General features: G+C 45.2%; 1 protein-coding gene across 4 annotated transcripts in view; it reads right to left on the bottom strand.

Moving 5' to 3' along the window:
• PIDD1 (p53-induced death domain protein 1) overlaps window positions 1–24,177 on the bottom strand; it is a 202,771-nt gene that overhangs the window by 131,763 nt on the left and 46,831 nt on the right. For all 4 annotated transcript variants that reach the window (XR_015308514.1, XR_015308515.1, XM_086957757.1 and 1 more), the window contains exon 3: window positions 21,922–22,274. Coding sequence is in view for 2 of the 4 variants with exons in the window: in XM_086957757.1 (XP_086813883.1) it covers window positions 21,922–22,174 (253 nt within the window). In the remaining 2 variants the exon portion in view is untranslated. The remainder of the gene's footprint in view (window positions 1–21,921; window positions 22,275–24,177) is intronic.

The raw sequence follows: 24,177 nt of genomic DNA, 5'->3' as shown, positions 1-24,177 counted from the left end.
CCTGACATTATAGGCATTTTATAGATTTTACATGGAAACCCCAATATGGGCATACGATTACACAGACTCTAAACACTAAATTCCCACAAACAGCGGAACTCATCCTGGGTTTAGAGACATGGCACAGACTGAACATGTTAACCAGCCCAGCTAATCTTGAGGATAAAGATAATAAAAACATCTGCAGAATTTAGACATCAGATTTGAGCCAGTGACTACAGATACTAAACATGCTCACCTGAAGCTCAGAACAGAGATAAAACTGAGATTAACAAAAAAAATGGCACAGATTTACCATAGATTGCAAAGCTGCCGCCGAGGACGCAGACTTGGGAAAGGCTTGCTAACCTTAAGTAGGAGAGAGAAGTTTGAAGGAACGGTCAAACTTCTTTACCTTATACATCAGAAATAAATCCTGGGTTACTGAAATTGCAGAAGCAACTCTGTTTTAAACAGTGCAACTAACCATGAGAAAAGCTATGACTGTAAAAACCCACCTGCAAGAGTGTATCCTTGTACTGCAGGCTGCATACCTTCACTAATACCAGAGAGCAGATTTGAGCCTAGCATTTGATGTATTTCAAACAAACCTAGGATAGCAGAACTATCCTCAGGTTTGAGATTGCACAAGTTCTCTTACTCTGAAAACAGAGCTAATCGTCAGGATAGACATAGGACAGTCTAGCTAACTTTTGGTAGCATGGGCTAGAATTACTTCAGCTTACAAACATTTGAGAGTGTATCTTATCATGGGTAAGAGACTACATTTTCATTAACCTTGATAGGATATCTAATTAGTGGGATGGACATTACATAGGCTCACTAACTTTAGAGAAAAAAGATGGTTTGAAATGCTATACTAAGCGACTGCCAGGTGTTAAGAGTTTTACATTCATTCCTCCCATCACCTTTTTGTGTGTGACTGATGTTATGCACTAAGAGTCCAAGGGTGTGCCCAGACATGGATCTCTTCTTCACTGTGCCACAGGATGCAAGCTATTCCTCATTGAGGAAGCAAGCCTATAAAGGCTAAAACCGGTCTGGGATTGCTTGTGTTCCCTTCTGAAGGGGTCTCACTGGGCTGTTCGGATGGGCTTTCACAAGAGGAGCAGGATCATTACTGATTTGCATAAAGTGGTCCTTGTCTAGAATGGCACAGTGAATGAGAAACGATGGGCTGAAATGCTACATCAAGAGATTGCCAGTGGTTAGACTTTTACAAGCATCCTCCTATCACCTTTTGTGTGATTCACAATCTTCTGAGAGAAGAACTAATCCCTGGGTTTGAAATTACACAGGCTCCTTAAAACTCTGAGCAAAGCTAACCCTCCAGTCAGAGATTGTGCATGCTCACTAACCTTTCCGAGCAGAACTAATGTTTGGGTTAGTGTCTGAAGAGGCACACTCACTTTCAGATAGGAGCTAATCCTCAGGTTAGAGACTGTACATCGTCACTATCCTTAGACTGTAAAGAGTAGTCTCGGGTTAGACAGCATGCATGTCTCGCTTCTCTTAAGCAGCAGATGTAACACTGTGTCACACACTGTACAGTCCCATATATCTCATGCAGCAGAGGCAAGTCTGTGCATTCACATCACTAGTTCTGTCTTCAGAATACAGTAAGCCCTTTCTTTGGATGACGATAACCCAAGCTCAGCAGAGCCACAAACTACCTGAGCACATTCTAGATAGAACTACAATAATGCTACCAGTTTACTGGGAAGTAGGGCTCAGAGTGGGTGCAAAGGGTGGGATCTGTGACTTCTCGTCACCATGTGCAAGTGCTATTGCTCTGCTAACCATGTCTATCTGTTCTGAACACCACTAGCTGGTCTTCACCTCCAGTGTCATTGCGAGAGGTGCGAATCCATAGCAGGACATTGGAGAGAGGTTTGAGAGATCAGGGATACTGAGGTGTAGTGATACATCTTGGAAAGGACGTGCTGTGACTGCAAAGATGCCTTCAGATGATACAATGGTCCAACACACGATACAACGGCCCAACTCTTGATCTCAGTGTTCTATGTTTAGTAGTTGGACACTGACCAACTGGACGCTGCTCTGAGCTCCAGTAAGCCATACCTCTTTGTTCTATACTTCATTATGTTGTGCCGGCATTGCAATTTGGTAATGTGGATGCTGATGTCAAAGTGGACAGGAGGGAGAAACCGGTCAGGGTTCTGGGCAAGGCCTGGAGTGTTGAGCACTGGGTCAGAATCAAGAAGCTTTTGTTGATGGGAAAGGATTGTAGAGGTTCTGTGAACCTGTATGTGTGCAAGAGGTGTGTGGTAACGTCCTGTGAGAGTGGATGATGGAGAGCAAGGCATGTGGGTAGGATAGCGAACGTTGTGCATGCTTCATAGGGTGAATGCATGCAGCAGAGGTTGCTAAGGGGAGAGTCATCTAGGGATCAGTGTGGCAACGGGAACCGCTAGCCACCTAGAAAGCAGAGAGACCATGTTTGCTGTCCACTTGGTTGATCTGCTTGTTGAGTGAAACCTGATGCTCTTGTTGAATTGACTGTGTCCTATTTAGCAAACTTCATTTTGGTAATCCGCTCCTGCAGGCACTGTAGATGATCTCTGTTCCTCATTGATTGCTTCCTGTTACTCTTAAGCCTGGACACACTTTTTGTTGTGGCTGCAGGCTCGCCTGTGATGTCATCAGCATGGACAGTCCAACTCCTAAAAGTCACGGTGTTATAAGGTTTGCCAGTTTCACTTTGGCAGAGTCATCGCTGTTCTGTGCCCCAAGAAACTGTACATCTTCAATCGATACTTCATCGTGGTGTGCCTTCATTTCAGGAAGCAATGCGGAAAAAGAAGTTACAAGTAATATACAGAAAGGACAGGATGAAATTAATTTGCCGGTCTCTGGATGGCCTGTACCAGAATCCCTCAGATATCTGTACATGCTGGGCACCATGCAGCCTTACATGACAGCCTTGGACCACAAGGGTCAGATTCAGAGGAAGTTCGGGCTCTCTACCTTGTATATACTTCAGGCAATACATGACGACAAATGCCCCAGGGTAGACAACTTGAAATCCCTAGTACGAGGAATGAAATAAATCCAGACAGATTAGCCACCAGAAAACACATTATTGCAACACACTTCCCAGTACAGGGTTCTTCCACCTGCACTTTCACAAATATGGTGTGAATGACTGCAGGCAAAAGGGTCCGAAAAGTATTTGTTGTTGTCAGTGCGAAGCCGACACGTGGGTAACGAATGAACACACACTACTGATCACAGGAAGGAAGAAACACACATTGAGGAGAACTGTTCCAAGCAGTGGTCCGGACATTAACAACATGAGAGTGACGCCCCTTGATCACACAGACAGACATGAGAACATATTAATTCAAAATGATGCAAGCGATTAGTTTTCAGCAAACTGAAGCAAGCAGTGACAGCGGACGTATGTCCCACTTTCCACCATGAGCCTCACGCTCTTCTACCCCTGAGCCAGCACCCTACACATCACACCCTTCAGGCTACAACAAAGGAAGGCGTGGAGGAACAGAAATGAGCGCACTAACTTTAAACCCCCATTCCTGAGGCATAGGCACTGGAGTATTGGGTGTGGGGGGAATATGGGGGCAGGTGCTGCAGCACCCCCAAAGTAACCATGCTGGAGTTCAGAAGGTGAATGAGCAATAAATGTAGCCCTGTATTCCAGATACCTGCATGAAAGGTCAGCCGAGTGCAGTATATATACATCAAGTTAAATTGGTCGTTTTTCTCCTTATGAAACGTGCATTTCTGCTTCATATATTTTAAAACGCAGAAAGAACAAACGTTACAAGCAGAAAAGGATGTGTACTGTTTTTACGTAACTTACATTTTCCTCACACAATGAAAATGAATTCATCAAACAGAAATTGTGATTTCTTCGGTACGGGGAAGCAATCATTTCCATTTCACACAATGAGGAAAGTAATTCGATTGATCCTCCCGCTAACATACAATACTGTCATGATGTAGTTAGGACCATGGTGACGAGATGTGCCGCCAGCGAGTCGTCTAATTGCAGTAGGGGATTGGGTTCAGATTGTACCTAATTTCAAGGTGTGGGGTATGCTAATTTCACAATAACACGTAGAAAATTGCTTTGACAAGGATTTATTGTCTGCGATATAATAAGGGAGAGAGCGCAATCTCGCATTAAAAATCTATTCTTTGCTTGTTACCGGCGTCTCCTAGAATGCTAAAGTCACATGTAATGTGAACCTTACTCATGGTAACTAGTGTCGTTCACAATCTGCGCGCGGGAGGAAGGGGTCGGAGCCGCGCTGATCGGTAGCTTCCTGGAAGGATGGAAGCCAGAGATGGTGCTGCAAGAGATTGAACCGCTCGTGGTCTGTAGGTTTGAGCAGATGTGAATGGCGATCAACGACCCCGAGCTGCTAAAATCACTCGGCGAATCCGGGCATCCCCTGCCAATGCACAGCTGGGAGACAATACGTGCACACCACTCTGTAAGCACCCAGGGAGAACCCACTTGTTATATTTCCAAGGCACAAACTTTCCCAAACCGAACACTTAAAATATTACTACAAGACATCTCCACGGTTACTGACCTTTTTAAATGGTCCAAAAAGCTAACTGGCAGCTTACAACACCCTTACACTGAAGAGGGGATTCTCAACCCTTCATATAATGCACAAAGGCCGCTCAAAATAACAGCCTGTTTTTCCTTTTTTCCACCTGAAATTTAGATTTCACCATCAAAACTACAGCCGCCAAATCAGTCAGCAGAGATGTACCACAGTCATGCCTAGAAGGACCATTCGGCATGGAATTATTCCACAAACATGAAAAGTATAGGGTATATTCTCTGGCAGTGTGATTTTCATCCATTTGAGCGAGCATCAACTTTGTTGTGAAATCTTCAAATTATGTGATAAATGCTGTTAATCCATAATCATGCAGTAAACCCTGCCATCACAGAATTGCATAAATCCACTAGCCCTCACCGTTGTCCATTGTTTTATCAATTTATTCATGACAGGAAAACAAAACCACAGCATTCTGATTTCAGCTACTGCTATTCACTAGCCGCACTTAAAAGAAAACAGCTTTTTAAGCCAACTACCCCAAAATAAACGTGTAATATAAAAAAATACATAATGAGGAACACATGTTTTATGGTCCAATATTACCATTTGGGGTTTTGGTGACATTCACAAACCCTTCAGCCTCATGCGTGGTTTATGTACGAGAACCCCCTTAAGACAATGCTGGCCAATATTACACAGTTGTCCATTATGTGATTTTTTATATTATAGAATGTAAAAATGTATCCTTTTATTCTTCTGTAGACCACAAAAAAGTAACATTGCATGTGTAATTATAGTCACATATGCAATTTAAAGAGTTACCTTAGGCTGCCAAATGTGGTAGGCACTGCAACATAATCTGGCATAAAATATTCAAGTACATTTATAATACATCCTTACATATATATGGGAATATATTTTTAATTAGCAAATTGAAAGAACATATATATATATATATATATTTATTTTTTTTTTAAACAAAGACCCTTGATTCAAAGACGCACTCCAAACCAGCATTCAGTGTGCAAACATTTCTTTATTGGAGTCAAGTTTTCGCCTTACGCGTTTCAGGGCATTGCGCCCCTTGGTCACAGGCATTTGGCATGTAACGGCAGAGTTAGATTTAAATAAAGCAATCCTCACGCATATGACTCTTTCAGCCCTCCAATAGGCATCAAGTAAGTTCCATTTGTATAGCATGCTGGGAAATAAAGTCCATGAATATTTTACTTTCATAGATTGTTCCGGTGCCTTATTGCATTAATTCCTATAGTAGGTCCATCCTCTCACATGAATTTAGTCCATATTTTAAAACCGTCCAGTGGGCCTCCATATTCAGGAATGCTGCTCGTTGTTTCTTTGCCAGCTAGTTTCCCAATCGGAGACTGTGATTAGTTCTGTGTCTCCGTGGCCCCTCGATTTTTAGGTGGTGCGTCTTTACGGCTGGATTGCCGGAACATTATTTTTTAAACAAAGACCCTCGATTCAAAGACGCACTCCAAACTAGCATTCAGTGTGCAAAACAGCATTTCTTTATTGGAGTCAAGTTTTCGCCTTACGCGTTTCAGGGCATCGCGCCCCTTGGTCACAGGCATTTGGCATGTAAAGGCACAGTTAGATTTAAATAAAGCAACCCTCACCGCATATGACTCTTTCAGCCCTCCAATAGGCATCAAGTAAGTTCCATTTGTGTGGCATGCTGGAAAATAAAGTCCATGAACATTTTACTTTCATAGATTTTTCCGGTGCTATCAGTGGACGGGGCCCCCCCTCGTCCACTGATAGCTCGCCTCTTACACTATAAAGACAGGGATGCAGTCCTAAAAGCGGCAAGAGAAAAGGCCCCGATACGATACGAAAATAGAACAGTATCAATATATCCGGACTTCACCCCGGCGGTACAGAAAGCAAGGTCCTCCTTTCTAGGCGTGAAACGTACCCTGCAGGACCGCAACCTGAAATATGCCTTGTTCTTTCCGGCACGCCTCAAATTAATACACGAGCACAAGACCAACTTTTTCGACACTCCGGAAGACGCGTCAGAATAGATTGAAGTGGCGCTTTCGCCGGGCTCGTCACAAGATCCTATGGAAAATGTAATGGGAGGGGAAGCGACTGACAATATGGATACAAGACCAGACCCAAGGGACCCAGTAGACAAAGAGACTGTCATGAATGGAACCCCTACACCGACTGGAGGGGAAGGCAAGACGGAGACGGCACCACTGACTACGGATGCTCTGGCGGCCCATGATGCCAGAAACGGTCCGGAAACGAACAGCAAAGGCAGCTCGCGCACAATGGCTTTGGAATCAGACACTAGCTTGCAGTTATTTCCACGCATCACAGCGCAGATGGCAAACGAATTTTGATAAGCTGGCTAAGAGACGCAGGGTGGTAATGTATGCATATGCCTAAAAGAATTTTTGGAAAGGGGGTGTACAGCATGGGTTCTGTGCAGCTAACAGGGCGGAAAATAGAGAGACTTTTGTTAACAGACTCTGGGACAGAACGAAGGGGCACACCCCCCCAGGCGAAGGCAAAATGGAATTGTGTTTTTACCCCTGTTGGGTTCTGTTGTTTGGTCCTAGACAGTTAGAAGGAAGGGACCTTACAGTTGGGAAGTTAAGCACTAAGATAGCACACGTAATGTATCACACATCGACACACGGGCTGAAAATGCTGGTGAAGTCACAAGAAACAAATAATCACCGTAATGGCAACAACTAACACATATAAACTCTGCAAGTGGAACGTGAGAGGCATGGGTTCGGTACATAAAAGACATAAGATATTGGCTCAACTACACAGGCGTTAAGTGGCAATAGCGTGCCTACAAGAAACACACTTAAACAGCGCGGAATGCGCCAAAATGGTCAGGAAATGGAAGGGTTAGTTTTATGCCACCGAACTCTCAGTATTCTCCCGAGGGGCGGCTATTTGGATTAAAAACACGGTCCCATTAAAAAAACTGGAGCACCGGGTAGACAGAGAGGGGAGATAACTGTTTGTAAAAGGGTTGCTGGACGGCTATATAGTGGTACTGGGCTGTATCTATGCCCCCAATACAGAGCAGTCGAAATTCTTTGACACTGTTAGTGGGGTGATATCAGAGTGGTCGGAGCATGTTTGGGTAATTGGCGGAGACTGTAATGCGGTACTAGATCTGTGCCTTGACAGATCCGACCCCCCTTAAATGCAGCAGAGAGCAAGAAACAGGCGGAGGCACTGGCACGTTGGGCGAGTGACTGGGATTTGGCAGATGCATGGCGAATCAAAAACACAAACCATAGGGAATACACGTTCTACTCCCCGACACACAAACTGCACACGAGAATAGACCGTTTTTTCTGCTCCACTACATTGTCAGGGTCCTTTGACTTGGTTACCCACATGGGCAAGACGCTGTCAGACCATAACCCGGTGGAGCTGTCGCTACAATGGGGGAGGCTCCCTACTCCGATCCCTACCTGGCGCTTATCCCCTGAATTGTTGGAGGACCCCGTCTTTAGGACAACAGTGTCAGACACCATTACAAAATATTTTGTTGAGAATAAAAACACAGCTGGGTCCCGACAAATAGAATGGGACGCCTTTAAGATGACCATAGGTGGTGTGGTGATGGGTACAAAAGTGGGCATTAAATACTCAGTGTTAGAGAAGCTCAAGGAAGTGGAGGATAACCTAGCTATCCTTGAAAACGAGGCAGCGGGCACGCATGGCAGCCTCACGCAACTCCAAGAAGCACACATACGGCACGCGGAACTACTGGAGGAACTACGCGTAATAGACTACAGAGAATATACATGCAGGCAACATACACAGGCAGATAGATCTGGTCCGCTATTGGCCCGATTGGTGCGCAACGCTCCACCGGCCGCTCCAATAGTAGAAGTGAGAGACGATTGGGGGCGGTAGTCCAAACACAACTAGACATCAACAACACGTTCAAAGACTACTACACTGAGTTGTATAGCCTGCATGCACCACTAACGGATGCAGATTTGGAGTCATTCCTAACAGACGTAACCATTCCACGACTCTCGGCCGCACAACAGAAAAAGTTGTCAAACAATATAACTCTGGCCGAAATTAGACAGGCCATCAAGGCGCTGCCAAGGAACAAAGCACCTGCCGGCCGAGTTTTACATGACGTACATTGACATACTGGCCCCACACTTACATACATACTAGCAAACAGCTAGTCTAGGCTCTAAATATCTCTCAGGGACTATGAAATTGATGTGAGTAGTGTTTTCGGCCCACCATTCTAGGCTACGGACTACAGCGCCAAGATGCTCCTTGGAGCGATAGAATGCGCTCTATAAAAACTATTTTACAATTACAATTACATACTCTGTACAACTTATCAATGGAATCTCACACTTTACCACCTACCACACTACAGGCGCTAATAGTCTCCCTACTGAAACCCGGCAGGAATGCCCTGCACCTGGAAAATTACAGGCCCTTGTCCCTGCTAAACACGGACTACAAGATCCTTAGCAAGATCTTGGCATCCATCCTGATTGTCCCAATATATCCCGACACTAATACATCTAGATCAGTGTGGTTTTGTGCCGGGTAGAAGTACTGCACTGAACCTTCGGAGGTTGAGCCAGTTAATGACTCTAGAGGATGCTAGAAATAATAGTGAGAGATGCACTCCCTGGACCTAAAGCAGGCCTTTGATTCCCTGAGGTGGGATTATATGTTTGCAATACTGGGCAAGTTTGGCATCCCACAAGAATACATCGAATGGGTAACGCTGCTGTATCTACACCCCACGGCACGTGTCCGAACTTACAAGTGTATCTCCGAGCAAATTGACATAATGAAGGGCACTCTGCAAGGGTGCTCAGTATCGCCGTTGCTGTTCATACTTGCTTTGGAGCCTTTACTAATTAAAGTGCGAACGCTAGCACACACGAAAGGGATACAGAGACACTCAAATCAAATCAAATCAAATCAAAATAACTTTATTCGGTTGTTCGAATTGACAACCATAAAAGTGTTTACACTACAGATAATAACATGACATACACACAATATTAAAAAAGTCATAATCGATTACAGATAAAAAAGGATCACAGAGTTAAAAATACTGCACTATATCAAGATATTGGAGGCCCTTTAAAAATAATATTCTTTTGGCAATAGATTTAGATATTACAATCAGAGATAATTATCCTTCCATACTGTTTCTGAATTTGATCGCCATTTTCAAAAAACCACAAACAAATAAAGTGCAATCACAATTTAGCAGCTGTAGAAAATATAGTGCTGGACGATATTGACGAAAGTTCAATTCTTTCAAACAGGGTTTCAAGCATAACTTCCTTGGTACAGCATAAAAAGGGCAGAAGAACAGAAAGTGTGCCAGGTCTTGCGGAGACTTTTCGTCGCAGCCGCAAGCTGGCAACACTTGACCTCTATGGGAACCCCTAGGTACCGCCAACATAAGATGAAACAGGTTGAACCTGAACCTAGTTAACAAAAAGCGGTCATAGCTTGACATTTGCCATGTCAGGTAGGGTTCCGTAAGTAAAGTGCTTTTAATTAGTATGTGATTGCGTACACTTTCTTTTTTTAATTCATATGATTCCCTTTCCTGTTCTCTTAAATCAATAAAAGCATTTTTGATTAAAATAAGATCCAATTTAGTAATGGATTCCGGGCATAAAAAGAGTTCAGGACGGCCTAAATCAGAAAAACATTTCAATAAATATTTGAGCCAGGGAATTTCCATCCTGTTATCCCATGTAAGAGCTTCTTTTAGAATAAGCTTGGTCAGCGGAATACTGTCATTTAACCAGCTATTCATCCAACATAACATGGGATTCAAAGCAATTTTATCACTAACATACGGAACCCCCAGTTCTTCATGCACAGAAAAATTTGCTGTACCCCTTGGAACCCTTAAAATCTGTTTTAAAAAATTGTTTTCGATTATCTGAAGTACGTCCAAGGGAACATATCCCCATATTTCACTGCCGTAACAAGCTGTGGTTACACTTTTGGCCTTATATAATTGGAGTAGCGCGGTAACTGGACTATTTCCCAGCTTTTTAGAAAAATCCAATATAGCCGCGTTTACCCTTGTAACGTCTCCCTTTTTTTTCTGAATCACGGGTCCCCATTTAAGTTGACTGTCGAAGAGGACCCCGAGATAGGAGAATGTGTGCGTTACAGGTATTTCCACTCCTTCTACATTTAGGCGATTTGGTTTCTTAAAACCTTCACCGATCTTCATTATGTAGGATTTGGTGTTGTTAATACTTAAATCTCTGGTTTTCATAAATGTGTAAAAGGAGTCTAATAATATTTGAAGTCCGTTGGCCGTTCTAGATAAAAGGACTGCGTCGTCCGCATATAATAAGACAGGCAGACCTTTTCGGCCAATGTAAGGGTAGTCTGTGTTGGTGCTTAAGAGGGTCTCTTCCAGATCATTAATGTATAGATTGAAGAGGAACGGGGCCAGAATACACCCTTGCCGAACGCCCCGAAACACTCCAAAATCTTTGGTCACTTTTAGATCCTGGGTATATCTAACATTCGCTTTAGTGTCTGAATGTATATCTTCTAACAGGTTTACTAGGTTTTTGTCGACGCCCATTTTTTCCATGGCGCACCAAAGTTTCCCACGGTTCACACAATCGAAGGCCGAAGAGAGATCCATAAACGCCATATGGATCGTTCCTCTTCGTGCCTTGGTGTACTTCCCGGCTATGAGGTACAAATTCAGACATTGGGAAATGGTAGAGTGTCCAGGCCTAAAGCCATACTGGATTGGCGATATTATATGATTTTCCTCTGCCCAACTAGTCAATCTATTTAGAATTACTCCTCCTATCACTTTTGCCACAGAGTTTATTAAAGATATCGGTCTGTAGCAGGCCGGACTGCTACGGTCTCCCTTCTTGAATATAGGGACTATTGTAGATACCCCCCATGATTTAGGGCAACCACAAAGCACAGCTGCATTAAGTACAGCTGTGAGTACCGGCGCCCATAGTGCTTCCCGTGACTTAAAGAGATCAGGCGGAAGTCCATCGGGACCCGGTGCCTTATTATTTGACAGGCCTTTAATTCCTTTAACTATTTCCTCGTTTGAGAAACATAGAGATGTATCTCTGCCTATACCAGGATTATGTTCTGTCTGTGAAACATTATTTATGAAAATAGAACTAAAATGGTCTATCCATTCGTCCTCTGAAATATTCGTGCCCACATTTGGGATGGAAGGACAGTCAAATATAGGTTTGTTAATTATCTCCCAAAACTTCGAGCTATTATTTAAAGTCTCGGGCTCTAGGAGTGATTCCCATACACTTTTTTTAACTGCACGCTTACGGATAGCCAGAGCTTTCTTATATTCAGTCCGCAAGCCCCGGATGATCGATAGATCTCTTGGTTTTGTGTTTAAAGCTTTCTTGAGCTCGCGACTGACCTTTGAACAAACACTGTCAAACCATTTTGGATTGCAGTTAGAATTTGACCTTCCCTTATTGGGAACCGTTAAAAGAGACTCCACCTTCTTAGCTATCTCCTTAAAGGATGTCAGGATTTGCAAAGGAGCTGATGTAGGGGATGTACAAATCATTAATTCTTGATTACAGACTGCACTAACAGAAGTATAGAATTGATCACTATCCACCATAGCCCATTTTAAGCGACGCTTCCCGTTAATGCAATTTAAAAGACCACGGTCCTCACGAGGAATGTGGTGTTCAAGTAAACTCACGCCCAGAGTAATGCATAAAGGGTTATGGTCGCTGTAGATACTCATGAAGATCCTAAAGTCCTCAATGATATTTACAAAATCAGCTGAAATGAGGATATGGTCTATGTAAGTGCCTGTTGCATGGCCTTTAAAAGTAGGGACTGGGAATACAGTTTGATCTGGTACAGTCGACATTGCAGAAAACAAATTATTTTCATTCATTAATTCGTTTAACCCTGTGCCCCTCCGCGAGTGTTCAAAGTGTATTCCTTCCATGCTGTTACATCCCAATTGACCAACAGGTCCCACGCTAGGGTTCCCACATAGATGTGTGTTGAAATCACCTACTATTATTTTAGAGCGTGGCAGAGAACTATCAGTTGCCCCTAGCAAATCACGTAAGGTTTCTATATTACAATCTCCAACCTGGTTCACAGAATTATAAAAATTAATCAGTGCAAAATGGATTTTACCCCTTCTAAGTTCCAAGACCTGGATGTTTTTGTTACCAGATTTATGTTCAGTCTTCTGACATATAAGCGACAAGCTAACGAAAATAGCCAAACCCCCTTTAGCTCTTCCACTTGCAGATGGTGTTGCTGGGATTATAAAGCTCTGATATCCCTCAATGTACAGGTTTGTCCCTATTACCCAAGTTTCTTGAAAACATAGTATGGAATATTTTTTAACATAATACAGCCAGTCCTTATCTTGCATTTTATCAGAGAGTCCGGCTATATTCCATGATAACAAAAGAAGACCCTCCGCACATTTTTGGCCTCCACATTGTATTCTGTTCGTGCTTTCTGTAACAGGGGGGTTGGTAATAGGGATTACAGTACAACAAGTATTCACATCCACTATGCCTATGTCTTCTGGTAGTCATTCTACACCATCCAGCCCTCCCTCCGCAGAGAAAATATCATACCTGTTTGCGGTGGGGATATTAAAGTAGTAGGGATCTGTATGATATGGTCGTGGTTGTTGGTCGTATCCGTCCCTACTATAACCCCAGTTATTTGCTGGTGCGTCAAAACCCCAACCGTTTGTTTTCTCTGGCCATATGTGTCTAGTGTAGGTATGATTATAATCAGGCTTAGGGTATGTCATACTCCTTTGTTTCTTACCAAAGAAATCCAGAGTAAGAGGAATGATAGAGCCACTCCTTCGTTGTGGTGGTAAAATATTTGGAAGGATGTTTGGTAAGACTGCAGAGTTTGCAAGATTTATTATAATGCAGTCGCCTTTAAATTTTTTAGGGTTTGGGCCTATCCAAGTAGCCCTTCTAGCTGATTTAATATCTCTAGCTAGTTGTTGCTTCCCCCAGGGGGCCAACCGCATGTTGCCCGTTAACCAATGCAGGGCTTTACTTGTTAGCGCCGTGGGTGTTTCAGTTTGGTCTGGTGTTAAAGGGGGAGCATTAGCTAAAACCAGCACTAGAGGGGCTGCATCCTCAATAAAATGAAGTGTATCTTCACCTGCTCTTGGGGGGGTTATTTCTCGTGGTTGTGGAGGGTGAATATCCCTTGCCGACGACTGGGTGGGTACAGTGTTGGGTGTCTGATCTGGAAGGTTTACCCTTGTGATGTCAGGGATTGAACCTGTATCAGGTTGGAGGCCAAGTACCTCTTTTACAGGTATTGCCAAATTTTTTACTGTGCCGGATATGATGGACACTTCTTCTATTAACTTCTTTTGATCTACCCCCAGCTTTTTTACGTCTGCGGATAACTTATCCAGTTTGGCCACTACTGGTTTAATTATGGCTCTGAATTTAGTGTCAATTATATCTACCAACCTGGAGATAAGCTCCTCTTCCATATTTAAATTTTCGTCCTCTTCTAATTTCCTCCTTCCTTTTTCCCTGCTTCTCAGCGGTGACGCAGCCCTCTTCCTCCCTATGATGGCTCCACCTCGAGGCAATTGGATTTTTCTACACTTTCTAATTGCTCGAGCAGCTGGAGTTAAAACGGGAGGGTCGGCTTCTATACTTGTCTGCTCACTGACTTGTACAGTATGATTTTCTTCAGGGTCTACTGTTTGTGAGTCTAACACATTGATTGTAGCTATATCTTGATCCTGAGCTATACTCATGTTTGATGGACCATTTTCAGGTGCCTCGGGATCTAAAATTAAGCTACCCTCAGCCTGAGATGGAATATCTAACCAAGGTGAATCTAGTGAAGGACTTAGAGGAGATAAATTTGGGGAATGACTGAGACCCAAAGATTGTCTCCTATCGGTATTTATCTTTGACACTACTTGTACCATATAATTTTCAATGGAGTTACCCCCCGTCACGACTTTCTTCTTTGACATAGTTAAATTTGATTGAATATTAGGTCCTAGAAATTTGCCAATAACCAGAACACGCAAAATCACAGGTGATATAATACAAAGTTAACAAAAAGAGGACGGGTGGTTCTGGGAGTTATAGTCTTACTGTTTGATAGCAATCGGGTACTGCAGGGCAGAGAGACGTGCCCAGTCCAGTCACGGCCTGTCTCGGACTGTCCGCCCTTTGTCCGGGCTTCGTCCGGCGTCCCGCACACGCGTCCCGCTGTGCGTCCGAAGCACGTACTATGTAGGAGGAGTAGGGGGCGGGAAGAGACTCCAGGTGCGCTCCGATGGTCCTGCGCGGAACCCTGGGTCTCGCAGTCCCGTCCCCTGGTGCAGCAGGCTTCCCGGTAATTAGGCAGGCACAAAGACACCTTCTCCTCAGTGTTTCAATGACAACGCAGTTAGTAGATGAAGGAATCCGCACAAGGTCACAGGTTCAGCTGCGAGCGGCACCCGCGAAGCGGGGGCCGCGAGCTGTTTTGTAGTGTGCAGGCAATCAGTCAGGGGAGGAGCAGGGGGCGGGAAGAGACTCCAGGTGCGCTCCGATGGTCCTGCGCGGAACCCTGGGTCTCGCAGTCCCGTCCCCTGGTGCAGCAGGCTTCCCGGTAATTAGGCAGGCACAAAGACACCTTCTCCTCAGTGTTTCAATGACAACGCAGTTAGTAGATGAAGGAATCCGCACAAGGTCACAGGTTCAGCTGCGAGCGGCACCCGCGAAGCGGGGGCCGCGAGCTGTTTTGTAGTGTGCAGGCAATCAGTCAGGGGAGGAGCAGGGGGCGGGAAGAGACTCCAGGTGCGCTCCGATGGTCCTGCGCGGAACCCTGGGTCTCGCAGTCCCGTCCCCTGGTGCAGCAGGCTTCCCGGTAATTAGGCAGGCACAAAGACACCTTCTCCTCAGTGTTTCAATGACAACGCAGTTAGTAGATGAAGGAATCCGCACAAGGTCACAGGTTCAGCTGCGAGCGGCCCCCGCGAAGCGGGGGCTGCGAGCTGTTTTGTAGTGTGCAGGCAATCAGTCAGGGGAGGAGCAGGGGGCGGGAAGAGACTCCAGGTGCGCTCCGATGGTCCTGCGCGGAACCCTGGGTCTCGCAGTCCCGTCCCCTGGTGCAGCAGGCTTCCCGGTAATTAGGCAGGCACAAAGACACCTTCTCCTCAGTGTTTCAATGACAACGCAGTTAGTAGATGAAGGAATCCGCACAAGGTCACAGGTTCAGCTGCGAGCGGCACCCTTTCATCAGAACTCCGCAGCTCTAGCCTCTCTGTTTCCGTCCGTCTCCCAGCTGCCCCACTTCCGGCCACTCCGTAGGGCCCACTTCCGGTCCGCGCGTCACTTCCGCCGTCAGCGGGCACGCATGGCAGCCTCACGCAACTCCAAGAAGCACACATACGGCACGCGGAACTACTGGAGGAACTACGCGTAATAGACTACAGAGAATATACATGCAGGCAACATACACAGGCAGATAGATCTGGTCCGCTATTGGCCCGATTGGTGCGCAACGCTCCACCGGCCGCTCCAATAGTAGAAGTGAGAGACGATTGGGGGCGGTAGTCCAAACACAACTAGACATCAACAACACGTTCAAAGACTACTACACTGAGTTGTATAGCCTGCATGCACCACTAACGGATGCAGATTTGGAGTCATTCCTAACAGACGTAACCATTCCACGACTCTCGGCCGCACAACAGAAAAAGTTGTCAAACAATATAACTCTGGCCGAAATTAGACAGGCCATCAAGGCGCTGCCAAGGAACAAAGCACCTGCCGGCCGAGTTTTACATGACGTACATTGACATACTGGCCCCACACTTACATACATACTAGCAAACAGCTAGTCTAGGCTCTAAATATCTCTCAGGGACTATGAAATTGATGTGAGTAGTGTTTTCGGCCCACCATTCTAGGCTACGGACTACAGCGCCAAGATGCTCCTTGGAGCGATAGAATGCGCTCTATAAAAACTATTTTACAATTACAATTACATACTCTGTACAACTTATCAATGGAATCTCACACTTTACCACCTACCACACTACAGGCGCTAATAGTCTCCCTACTGAAACCCGGCAGGAATGCCCTGCACCTGGAAAATTACAGGCCCTTGTCCCTGCTAAACACGGACTACAAGATCCTTAGCAAGATCTTGGCATCCATCCTGATTGTCCCAATATATCCCGACACTAATACATCTAGATCAGTGTGGTTTTGTGCCGGGTAGAAGTACTGCACTGAACCTTCGGAGGTTGAGCCAGTTAATGACTCTAGAGGATGCTAGAAATAATAGTGAGAGATGCACTCCCTGGACCTAAAGCAGGCCTTTGATTCCCTGAGGTGGGATTATATGTTTGCAATACTGGGCAAGTTTGGCATCCCACAAGAATACATCGAATGGGTAACGCTGCTGTATCTACACCCCACGGCACGTGTCCGAACTTACAAGTGTATCTCCGAGCAAATTGACATAATGAAGGGCACTCTGCAAGGGTGCTCAGTATCGCCGTTGCTGTTCATACTTGCTTTGGAGCCTTTACTAATTAAAGTGCGAACGCTAGCACACACGAAAGGGATACAGAGACACTCAATACCCCACATAATATCGGCCTATGCCGATGACATCATTTTATGCATTAAGGATATGACGGCCGGACTGGATCCGCTATCGGCAATATTCAGTGACTTCCGGGCCATATCAGGGCTAATGATTAATGAATCAAAGTCTTATGGTTACGGCTTCAACAATCCATTAGAAAACACACATATTAGGTTCGAACCGCACTATTTTAAAGTGGCACCTACAACTTTCAAATATTTAGGAATACAGGTGTACCGGAACGCCGGGGACCTTCTGGACGGTAACCTGGGCAAAGCAATTAACACGCTCAAGTCGCAAATACAATTTTGGAACACGCTACCCCTGTCGATAGCTGGGAAGGTGGCAATTACAAAGATGGTGGTATTACCCAGGCTGATATATTTCTTCACTAATTTGCCCCTCATGGTTCTGATGACCTTTCTCAAGTCCCTGAACACGTTGTTGACGGAGTTGATATGGGGTGCGGGCAGACGCCATATCAGCCTGGCTAAGTTACAACTACCCACGGACAGGGGTGGCATGGGGGTGCCAGATCTGATCGCTTATGGTTACGCTTGTCAACTCCAGTGGCTGGCCTACTGGCTAGTGATGCGCAACCTACATGAAGTAGGCATGAGTGAGATGGACAGGAACAAGGGCACTATACACCGACTGCTGTTACCAAACACTAGAGTACCTGCTACAGCGCCATATCTCCTGACACTAGCTATTAAGTACTGGAAGAAAGCGGTCAAATACACTAATGCGGCGACATCCTATGCACCCACTATACCCCTACTGGGAATACCCACTGGGAAACGGTATCCTGACGGAACAAAAACTTCGGACGTGGAAGCAAGCAGGCGTCTTGCAGGTAGGGGACTTCTTCACGGAGAACGCTATCATGACACATACAGACTTTGTACATCAGCATTATACCCCTGACACGTTATTTCTGCTCCACGCGCAAGTCACACACTACATAACCTCGACCTGGACACGGGATGGGACAGAACCGCCCACGAACTCGCTCCTCACAATGCAATATCTGATGGGGACGGGCAGCCACCTGACGAGGTGGTTGACGGCTGGCATCAGAAGCGACAGGGCGATCACGCTGCAACCCACTCGGGCACGATGGGAATGTGATATGGGCCATGTACTCGGAGATAAGGATTGGGAAAAGATACTTAAGTTCCCTAAAAAAGTGTCCCGCAATCCAAAATTCAAATTTATCCAATTAATGGTGGTGCACAGGGCATATCTCACCCCCCAGAAACGACATGTCATGTTCCCAGACACAGCGAATACATGCCCCAGATGCAGAGGGGATGATGCAGGACTGCTGCACATGTTGTGGGATTGCCCCAGGTTAGGCCGTTACTGGACAACTATTCATAAAACTTTAGCGGAGGTTGCTCCGGGAAGACCTTACACATCGCCACTATACAGCTTGCTAGGTCTAGGCCACAGGGAAAAAAAGAGGAGCGCAGCTTCCCGCTTCGCTGACCTGGCACTGCTACCAGGGAAAAGGTTAATAACAATACGATGGAAATCGCCCAGACCTCCGGATGTGGAAGGCTGGCACAGCGAGGTGATGCGATGGGGCAGAGCGGAAGGGATGGAACTGCGAAGGGAAGAACGCAGAGGCCTAAGGAAAACGCACATCTCGATGGAATGGGATGCAATGCTAGCAGAATTTGAGGCTTGTGCTGATTCGCTTCTAGAATAATGATGTAGGATGCTGGTCTGCACACAAGAAACTGCATGTTTTCATTACGATGTCAACAATGTGTTAGTCGGAGGGAACGGTGGGGCAGCATGACAAAGTACGAAATACGACTTAAAGGGAGAGCACACACGAGCAGAGGGGAGAGATGTTAACGGGAAGAATACAATACGCAGATGTATAGATATGTTTGACTTTGCCATGAGGGTACGGAGGTGTGCGATCTGAAAAGTGCTAAGAGTGAATGGGTGGGTGGGGGTGGGGGGGGGGGGTTACGAATAAGTGGGAGTAATACAAAAAGAAATTTGAAAGATAAGATGGATGATACTTGTACAGTCGGATATACAATGTATTAAGTACGGTATTGTAACTGAGAAATAAACACATGGCTGTATTAATTATTAATGCAATAAAGAGAATTTAAAAAAAAATACAACATGTAATGGAGTATTCAGAAAATAATTTGAATATTTCTCAGAATATGTCGCAATGGATACCACATTGTGCCGCTTCATCTCGCTCTTTAAATAGCATGTACTACTATAATTACCCAAGTTGCTGCTCGTTTTTTATCTTCCTCACAAGAATAGAATGATACATTTGCCCAAGGATTCAAACACCTGACAGGCAGGTTGCACACACGTATTTGCAGCAGGTACACAGACGCACGTACTACTTTATACTCTGAGCTGGGCAGTTGCGTTCCATTATCGGAGAAGAAAGCCAAAGGAAAGCACGAGTGACTGAGGACATCTGAAGCTCGGCGTCAATTCAGAAAGGAGTTCGTAGCAGACAAACAGCAGGTGTGTAAGCGGGACTAGGAAATCTGCAACATCCACGCACTTCTGTGCTTTAGACACGTCCTTCCTTTCCTTTGCAGGCTCGCTTTACACCCAGCTTGAACAAGACAGCGGGCTGAGCGCCTACAGCTTAAGGCTGTGCACTACCTTCTGAACGAGATATAAAACTTTTGGCTGGATCAAGTCATTGATTCTTATTTTCTACGTCAATTATAAAATCTGACCTTCATTAAATTAATACCGAATAGAGTTGAATAATAACTATGATTTAAATACAGTAACGGTTAATGCCCACAAGACTAAGGAGTGATTGAATCAGGGCACCCGTGAACCATCGGCAGGTGTACCATCAGCAGGTGTTTGACGAATTATGAGGCGGTAAGGGGTTGTGTAGCAAAAGGAAGGTTGTGTCGAGTGAAAACGAAATGGGATAAAGTCAAATGCACTGAAGCAAAATCGACATACAGCAAAAGATGGCCGGATGCTAGCGCTGGCGGGCTCCGCCGTGGATCCAGGCACTGCAGGGGCCGTGCTCGGAGAAGAAGCCACAGGCTTCAGGTGACAGAGATGGCAGCAGCCAAGAACACGCTTTCGAAAGCTGGCGAGGAGCAGCGCTCAGCCTGTGAAGCAGGCGCACGCGCTCCCTCAGGGGAACGTCTGCCCTCAGGCATAGGCGCGCTATGAGCCGCATCAAGGCTGGAAGAGTGCTTCACAGTGATGGCTGACGGTTCTATTCACTCGGAGCGGTGCACCCGCTGTAACGAACCATTCTCGGTGGTGCACCTGCATCGCGCCATTGGTCCTCACGACAAACAACGCAGGCTTCCTTTCGAGGAACCCATCGTAGTTTCCCGAGTTCCAAAAAAAGTGCAACGTAGGCCTCATTTGGGGATTGTTCATACGGTCACATTGTCCGAAGAAAGGGAACGCGCAGAGCAACGGCCTGGACTCGCACACTCTTCTGAAGAGACGGACATGCTCCTCGTTGTTGGTGAGTATCATCATTTACATCAACAGGAGACCCACGCCTCCCTTGGCTGGGATGGGAGCAATTTCCACATGAAGTCACATAAAGGCGAAGCACTTCGGCTGGATATCACAAGGCATTAACCCCCAACACACTCTTAGCTTGATGTTCCTTCCTTGCCACCCTCTGGCACAGGGCACAAGTCCTAAACAAAGTAGGGGGTCTAACCAAGTTAGGCAGTATGCAAGTGACATCATGGCGCGTACCAACAAAGTGCAGGACGTTACGCTGTGTAACATCACACAAGGCGAGAAGTGACATTAGATATAACGAACTCACACATGTTTATCAGGTATATCAAGAGTACATTTAAGGGCACTATGACATTGAACAAATTAGATTTTGCGTCAGGTTGCGTCAAAAAAGTGGCACAATGCCAACGTGCAATCTGGGCCAGAACAAATACATTTTTTTTAAAGCCCTGCCACAAAGAAATTTGCAACAAGGAGAAGCATGGTAGCAGATCTGTTCTGCTTAATTGGTAGCCACGACTGCATTTTAAAATATTTTATGGGGTTAAGACACCTGCTACAGAGATCTTTGCGTGCCCAGTAAATCTCAGGAAATATTAATCGTGTTAAAATAACTCTGGAGGTTAAAGCTTTTGCTGGAGAGATATGTATTTCGTGAAACCCCAGATTTGAATCAAAGTAGTACAGAAGGTTAATGTGTCTCCTGCAAAGCACATTGTGTAACATGCAGAGGACACATTTTAATTTTATGTAGATGGGTAAGTGGGTTACTGCTTTCTACACAGCAATCCTTTTATTACTTGCAGTTAATAAATTGTAATCCTTCTACTATCGCCCAGGGAGCTATGAAGGACATGAGACTCCTATGCCTTGTAACCCTCACTATCTTATGTAACCAGCTGTATACATTGATTTACACACTTACATTACTTATGGTCAATGAATAATGTGTATGTTACGTAAAGTGCTCTGACACCCCGCATTGGGATGAGTAGTGGTGTAAAAAAAAGTGCTATTTAAATAGTTATTTGTGAAAATACTGGGACAAACACATCTGATGTTCTTACAGTGTATGCACTTATATTAAGGGACTGAACAAAGTCCACCCTGTGAAAATAGTGGGTGGACACCATCTACCCGCGTGTACCCCAGACTTAAGCAGTGCTCTGGAACCCACATACTGATACCTTACCTTTAAGGACGAGGGAGGTAAGCGCGGTTAGGTGAGCAGCGGATGCCACTGCGGATTGGATCAGCTCTTCGTTGCAGCTCAGCCTCAGAAATTCCACCTGCTGCATCTCCTCTGGACACCGCAGCAGGAGCTGCAGGAACTGGTGGCACCCATCCGGATAGACGTCCAGGTTGAGTCTGTTGCCTGCTAGCTGGGGGCTGGCAGGCGCTGCCACCGAACTGCCTGCCCCCCGAGCATCCTCGAGCTCTGCCATCTTCTGTCTCTAGGCAGCAGCCAGGGCATGTTTCAACTTGCCAGGCAGGCAGGATCGGCACCATGAGGCATCAGGTGGTGAAGAGGAGGGTGAGGCAAGGCTGAAAAGCAGAGAAACGCAATCAGACGTCTCTATGGACATGGGGATTGATCAGCAAGGTGTCAGAAACACACAGACAGATTTCAATGACGAGAAGGGCATTAATTACTTCAGTCAGACATTCAGCAGCACTGTAGAGGTTCTGTGTCAGAGCCGCACTGCTTGCTATCCTGCCTGAAAGCATGAACCTTGGACTGACTGTGTGACTTCTAGTGGTCTCCCAATTATTGCACATAAGGAGGAATTGTACCAGTAGGGATGAATTCTTCAAGAACGCGAATATCTTGATAAGCATATCGATAGAGGCTATAAAAATGTGTAAAAGACAGCTGCTGTGAAAAGAGCTTAGTATAGTCAAACACGGTAAATGCTCCAGGTGCCCCAAAATAAACCAATAACAAACTGCTTACATGTGTCTTGACTTACAGCCCCATAGCCAACAAAGTTAAGCTCATACATAAAAAAAACTGTGAGCAGTGTCACATGTGTCAGGAGATCACTAACCGTGTCGCTGCTCACATATAACACAATGCAGATAATGACTGCCATAACACACGCGTATGCTGCATAAGCCTGCACTAATGTGTAATGTGACAGGCACACTCCATCTCCTTTCTTTGCTATCAGTTCATGTCACCTTGTGAGGTGTGTGGGTCTTATGTATGACCTTTGATGTCATGTGATTAAAAGCATTCGATTACTGCGGTATGACAATTCTTTTCTGAGTGGATCGGATCTATAATCAGCAGTTCCCAACATTAACTTTGCCTTTCATCTGGTGGCTCCAATCATGAACAACCATTCTGCTAATAGGAACCACCATCAGCTGCAGTTTAAAAAAAGCAAACATTGCTCTTCCATTGTGGCCAAAATATAAAGTCTTGCAATAGAAACTGGCCTGGAATGCTGAAAACGCTTGTCGCTGTAAAAAGGTCTACAAATCCATTTCTTTGAACCAAAATCAACAAACTGTTTTCTGACCCCTCTTACTTCTAATACCTCCTGCTTAGTTAGATAAAAAGTCTAAGGTTGGCATACGCATTGTATTAGCAACTCCACTGAGAAGATACAGACAAGAGGTGAGTAGGGGACAAGCAAAGGCTTAGAAAACTGTGTCCCTTTGGGTGGGTGTGGATGCAGTTCATGATCACTATGAGGGGTATTTTGCGTGGGTGAATTATTTCTGTCAATGCCAAGTTTCCCGAGTCCGGTCTGTAGTCGGAAATACAAAATCAAGCAAACTTTCTGCGACTCTTTATCTTTCCACTTACATGGGAAGTGTCCTGTCTCTAGAGCGCTGGGCTCTGCGGCTCCCTGCTCTCGGCCTGGGTGGACGCCTCACAGTACACATATCTAGGGTAAACACACCAGGGGGCTGGATGCTGGCTCCTTGACCATGACACACATGAGAGCCCTCTGGAGGGTTGGGGATCCCCCCAAGCTTGCGTAATGCACAGCCAATGACCTGCTGGTCTCATACACATTTAACCATTCCTAAACAAAGTTTTACACATATACATTTAAATTCCAACATAATGTAAATTTGGTTATTTGTTCAATAACCTTGTATTCGCCTTTTTTGACTAACAAACATTTGTCTAGCTTTTCAGCTTTATTCTATAACGGCCATTCCACTAAATAAAATATCAATGAGTTCCAAACTTCAAAGATGACCATTTTACTTTGAACCCAATTTTTCTTCAATCCCACTGCATTTCGGGTCTTTATAAACCCTTCTTCAGGAGTATTCTGTGAAAATCATAATTGAAACTTGCATCAAAATCAATATGCGGTGATCCTCCGTATGGAACTACAACAAGAACATGAAATTGTGATGAGAATATATTTAACAATGGTGACCATGAAGGAAGAAAGAGGGATAGAGAAATCTGACGATCTCTCTG

This window comes from Lissotriton vulgaris, chromosome 2_1 (genome assembly GCF_964263255.1).
Source record: "Lissotriton vulgaris chromosome 2_1, aLisVul1.2, whole genome shotgun sequence".
In the NCBI taxonomy this organism is placed as follows: Eukaryota; Metazoa; Chordata; class Amphibia; order Caudata; family Salamandridae; genus Lissotriton; species Lissotriton vulgaris.
This window is presented reverse-complemented; position numbering and strand designations above follow the sequence as displayed.